The sequence below is a fragment of the Trachurus japonicus genome, chromosome 5 (assembly GCF_045865225.1).
Source record: "Trachurus japonicus isolate A0001 chromosome 5, Traja_1.0".
In the NCBI taxonomy this organism is placed as follows: domain Eukaryota; kingdom Metazoa; phylum Chordata; class Actinopteri; order Carangiformes; family Carangidae; genus Trachurus; species Trachurus japonicus.
Window position 1 is genome coordinate 4,977,090 of NC_140911.1, and position 5,651 is coordinate 4,982,740.

Here is a 5,651-nt window from a genome sequence, read left to right on the forward strand (position 1 = left end):
CTGCCTCATGCTCTGTTTATTTCAAACGTTGTTGGATTCAGCAGAAATACAGTTTATACTGAAGGATCAAAATCCAACACTCCACCACCACTGGGGAACAAAGAACAAGAACCAATGAAATGAAGAGAAAAAAGAGAAAGAGGACAAGACCAGGTCAAATCTCTGACCTGCCTGTAGTTATAGATTGATTTTATATCCCTGATGTCCCCTGACAAAATTACTGAACACAAGCAAGACTGTGCTGTGATTAGTTGTGAACCAAACTAATTTGATCATAAATTCAGGAGAAGACATTGTGTGTGTGAGTGTGTTCACACTGCTGTAACTGAAGTCTGATGTGACGATCAGTCAGCGGGGTACACTGTCAGTCCCAAAGGTTTGGCACAGACGAAAGGGCTTCTATCGGAGCATTGCTGATCGTTCCAGAGCTGACCTGTAAGAAGAAGAGAGAGTTTTTTTTGTTTTTGTTTTTTACAGTAAATATTTCTAATATGTAAGAGACATGCACAGTTCCAAAACATGCACTCATACATTAGGACACCTAAGTTTAAATAAATTATTTAATTTTTAAAGGATCCATCACCTGAAAACCCTTTTTTTCAGGATATTGCTTCTCATTGACGTCAGTAAGAAGCCAAGGATGGGCTAGGGGGAAAAAACACTCCCACGCCGCCCACAAATTGTTTTGAAAGTAGAATTTAATTTCACAAATTCACAATCCACACCCAGGCCTGATCACTGCCAGGCGCGTTGAATCAAGAAACACTTCAATAGAACCTGTTTGAGTGAAGTGAAATAGGCTGAAAGATATCAAAAAGCATCATGACACAATCTAAACAAACTTTTAAAAAAGAAAGAAAAAAGGCATAAAAAAACAAAATCATTGACATCTATCAGTCTGGAAAGTGTTACAAAGCCACGAAAGCTTTCAACAGTTGTGAAAACCTTCCCAAGATGGCCACCCTACCAAAATACTCCAAGAGCACAGCAACACTTCATCCAGGAGGTCACAGAAGAACCCAAAACAACTTCTAAAGAATTGCAGGCCTCACTTGGCTCAGCAAAGGTCAGTGTTAATGACTCAACAATAAGAAAGACACTGGGCAAAAACTGCAACCATGGGAGAGTTCCTAGGTGAAAACCACTACTGACCAAAAAGATCACAAAAGCCAAAAAACATCTAGATAATCCTCAAGACTTTTTGGGAAAATATTCTGTGGACTGATAAGAAAAAAGTTGAACTTTTTTGGAAGGTGTACGTCCCATTTAGTCTACTTGCCAACAATGAGTACCCGGAAATGTTGAGTACCCCAAAGTTTTATGTTAGAAATATATAGTATGGGTCCCCAGTATTCAGAAACTGCCGGATGCTAATTTATATATATTGGGCAATTAGCACAATTGACGTAATTAGCATAAATTAGCATAATTGCCTATATGGGCAATATTTCAACAAAATTGACTTGGCTGATCTGGGCAATATTAGTGTGGTTTTAGGGGTTATTGATGATGCTGAATCCATTTCTGACACTTTCAAAATTCAAAATGGCTGTCTAAACCGGAAGTGACCAGATTGAAATCCATCAAAATCGGCCCACTGGCGGTTAAAATCTGGTCACTTCTGGTTTAGACAGCCATTTTGAATTTTGAAAATGTCAGAAATGGATTAAAGAGCAAAGGCAGAGCTACGTTTGGAATATTACAATCTCCATTTGAGACAGATCTTAAAGTTCTGGTGGAGTACTATGAATTATTTTACACTAAACGAACATGAGAATACATCATTAAATTATCAAAGCTAAGCATTTTAAGTTTGTTTAGTAATGTACAGTGATGATACTGTCGTGACTTTCTGTCTAAAACTTTCAGAGCTTGTTTGTGTAGTGACCTGATTGGTTTCAGGACAGATGGGCTTGCCTGAGACCAACAGGACATACAGTAATTACAAAGTGACAAAATCATGGCATTGAAACAAGTTTTACATACTGGTGGTATGTAATATTTTTTTCTTTTATGGTCCCACCTAAAACATTCTCTGCAAACCACCCTTGCACCATGCACGAGTGCAAAGGCGGATTGTTATGTACATAATTATTAATTGTTGCAGAATGAGTTGTGATTCATCACGATTGTTGTCATTACAATACGTTTGTTTTAAAGGCAGTCTATCAACAGGGAAAAATGCAGGCTTGTGTATTGGGGCTAAATGTAATGAAACAGAATTTGGAAAAAGTAAATTGCGTCTTATTGTTTTTTCAGCTCTTGAAGACCCGGCAAAGGAAACATGGAAACAACATATGGAACGTGAATCTCATCTGACAGAGATGTCATCGAGAGACAGGAGTTTGGATGTTTGTGAGGTTTGTTTGAAGGAGGCACAATTAAATCTGAACAACACAGTAAATTATGAGAGACAAAGCAATAGGTAGTGATGCAATCTGGGTCCAGGAGGGATGTGGAAGAGTGTAAAAAATCAGGTGCTCATCAAGACACAAAAAATGTATTAAAGAAAGGGAAGCTGGGTAAAGTCAAAACGACGGGGAAAACCAACATGTTTCAACACTTACATTGTCTTCTTCAGGGTATGAGATAATCAATGATCATGTGATCACAAGACACAGCCCAACATGGCAGACAAACCAAAAAGAAGAACTTAAAAACCTATAGGTTTTTTGTTTATTACATAACGTTCAGAGTGCCTCAGACTTCCATTTTGGCTTTAGCCGGGTTCCCTTTCTTCTAAAGTAAATTATGAGTTGTTGTTTGTTGTTGATTCTGTAGTCAACGCAGTGTGCTTCCATGAACATAACAAATATGATTTCTTTTTCAGAACATGGGACCTACCACAAGGGGTAGGAAAGTGAAATGGACCAAACAACACACTCCGGCGACGTCCACGGTGGAGGCTGTCACCGGTATCTCTGCCGCAGAACCAGAGGGAGAAGGTAACATCCTTGAAATCTTAAATGATGATTCAGAATTTACACTGTTAGTGAGAGAAGCAAATAGAAAATGTTGGCGTTAAGTAATGGCAGCTCACATAATTAGTTAATGTGACTACTTGAAAACATTATGTCTGTTTGTAGATGTGGTTTTGCAGATCGGAGCTGAGGCGGACCCGGGGCCATCGGAGGCGAAGGAGGTTGCTCCAACTGCCCAGGTGTTAATAACCCGACTAAAAGCTGAGAATAAAGTTCTACGGGAGGAACGGGATTACTGGAGGGCTCAGCTGAAAGACTTCCTTGCATCAGGAGACAGAGAGGTAATATAGTCGTGGGGAGAGGTGACTTCTTACTGTGGTCATGCTGTTGTCCTGATTTCATGCAGGAACGAGCTGGGAAATCTTTAGGTATTTATTTAATAATAAAATGCATGAAATAGTTTTGTAACTACAATGTATACCAAAATGAGCAAATACTTCATACAAATGACATAACGCTCATTATGCTTCAGCGGAATCCTGTGAGCAGTTTACCATGGCCGCAATTGTATGAAAGTGCTCCAGCACGTTAAACTGATCTCTATGCATTTACCACAACACAGACTGATATGCCCTGACACACACCGTGGGACCAGCTGTACAGACCGTTGGTCTTTCTTACCCTAACCCTAGTTATTTCCCTCTGGGTTAAAGGAAAAATAAACAATAAAAAACGTAATGTTTTCATTTTCAAAATCGATTTCATGTATCAATTGTCAAAGTTTGTGATCGTTTGGTACATAAAATGTCAAAACGGTTGCCTATCTGACAAGTTATTGTCTGCAATTAATTTGTAATGATGAATGATCAGCTGCATTCCATGAAACAGAATACATTTAGTTATACTGTATAAAACATGCAAATGACTGTACTAATACCCAACTTTTTCACTTTTGCTCATGACAGGTAAAGAGGAAGAGTCCTCTGGCTTCATCGGATTCAGGTAGTCTTTCAGATAGCTCTGAGGAGTTGTCCGAGGAGTCGTCCATGTCATCTGACACATCCGTGGAAGAGGAAGCCTCCTCTTCCTCTTCCGAGGATGTGAAGAAGAAGAAGAAGAAGAAGAAGGAGAAGAAAGAGAAGCAGCAGAAGAAGCAGCAGAAGAAGAAGAAGAAGAAGAAGCAGCGAAAAGCTAGGCAGAAGGACCGGGCCTTTGCTAAAAGAGGTAATTACTTTGGACCGTCACTAATTGAATAGACATATCAAACATTCGTACAAGTAGAGGAAATGTTGATATTTGATTGAGACAGACTCAGAACCATGGACAGTAGCATTGTGTGTTGGCTTGTGTGCTGCTCTGACAGTCAGTCATCTCTCTCTCGCTCTTTCTTTCTCTCTCTTTCTCTTGTTCTCTTTGTTTCTTTTTCTTTCTCTCATTCTTTATCTCTTTTTCTCTTTCTCTTTCTTGTTCTCTTGTGGGAACATGTGAATATGAGTTTTGAGAATTAACATGGTAGCATTTATTCATGTACTCGTAATCTATTTTGCCTTTCTATAGGTCATAGCAGGATTATTGAATTATTGATATAAAATGTGAAAGCAATGATCTCCTCCATCATATGGAAATGGCGTCTGTGTTCCCAAAAAGGGTTTGCATTGCACTTTACGGGAGGTAATGACAACCGTCCAAATGGGTCATTGTGCGTCAAGGCCTAGGAAAGTAATTGCAGTCAAATTTGTTATTATGGTTTTAGTTATGTTGAAACTACCTATTTGTTACTAAGGAACAAAGCCCACTACAGTTTACAGGCAGTGGAAAGGTAATTATGGGTTAACTACAGTGACATTTCCAGCAGTTGCCACATCTGCATGTAGCCAACCATCTTTCATGCAAAGGGTTACTGGGTAACAGTATTACAGTGGAAATTATTGTAACTGTGTGAAACTACCTGTATGTTACTAAGGAACAAAGCCCACTACAGTTTACAGGCAGTGGAAAGGTAATTATGGGTTAACTACGGTGACATTTCCAGCAGTTGCCACATCTACCATAGCTGATCATAAGGTAAGAATGTGGAAATGACTATGTTGTGGAAAGGACACGATATTTACTCAGTAATTACCCAATAATTCATGGTAATTTTATTAGCCTAGCCTACTACATCTTGATATTGTGTCTTCTTTACTGGACTAGTATTTCTTGTCATTACTATGTAATTATTACTTCTGGGCTATATTTCTGAACATTAGGCTACTATTTCTGGGCCATTTCTACACAATTAAACATTATTTCCAGGCTATAGCCTATTTCTCGATATTACTATGAATTTTACCCTTATTTCTAGGATATTTCTCTGCATTGCTGCACAATTAATTGTTATTTCTGGACGTTATGACGTATTTACTCTAATTACCCACGGCAATTCTACTATCACGTCCATTTTACTAGACTGTTATGTCTTTGCCATATATTGCTTAATATTACTATGCAATTAATTGTTATTTCTGGGCTATATTTCTCAACATTATTTCACAATTGGCCATTATTACTGGGCTTTTTCTACACAATTATTAGGCATTTCCTAGCTATATTTCTCAACATTACTATGAAATTGAACACTATTTCTGGGATATTTATTGGCATTACTACATAATGAATTGTTATTTCTTAGTAATTTCTCGACATTATGACGTAATTAACGCCAGTAATTACTCGACATTATGACGTAAT

General features: G+C 38.2%; 1 protein-coding gene across 1 annotated transcript; it reads left to right on the forward strand.

Moving 5' to 3' along the window:
- The first annotated feature begins 1,875 nt into the window (after positions 1-1,875).
- On the forward strand, positions 1,876-4,177 carry LOC146986864 (uncharacterized). The gene is made up of 4 exons (XM_085777834.1): positions 1,876-2,360; positions 2,831-2,945; positions 3,087-3,262; positions 3,887-4,177. Exons 1-4 carry the CDS (start codon positions 2,082-2,084, stop codon positions 4,175-4,177), a joined length of 861 nt encoding a protein of 286 aa, XP_085633960.1. The 5' UTR covers positions 1,876-2,081.
- The last annotated feature ends 1,474 nt before the right edge of the window (positions 4,178-5,651 follow it).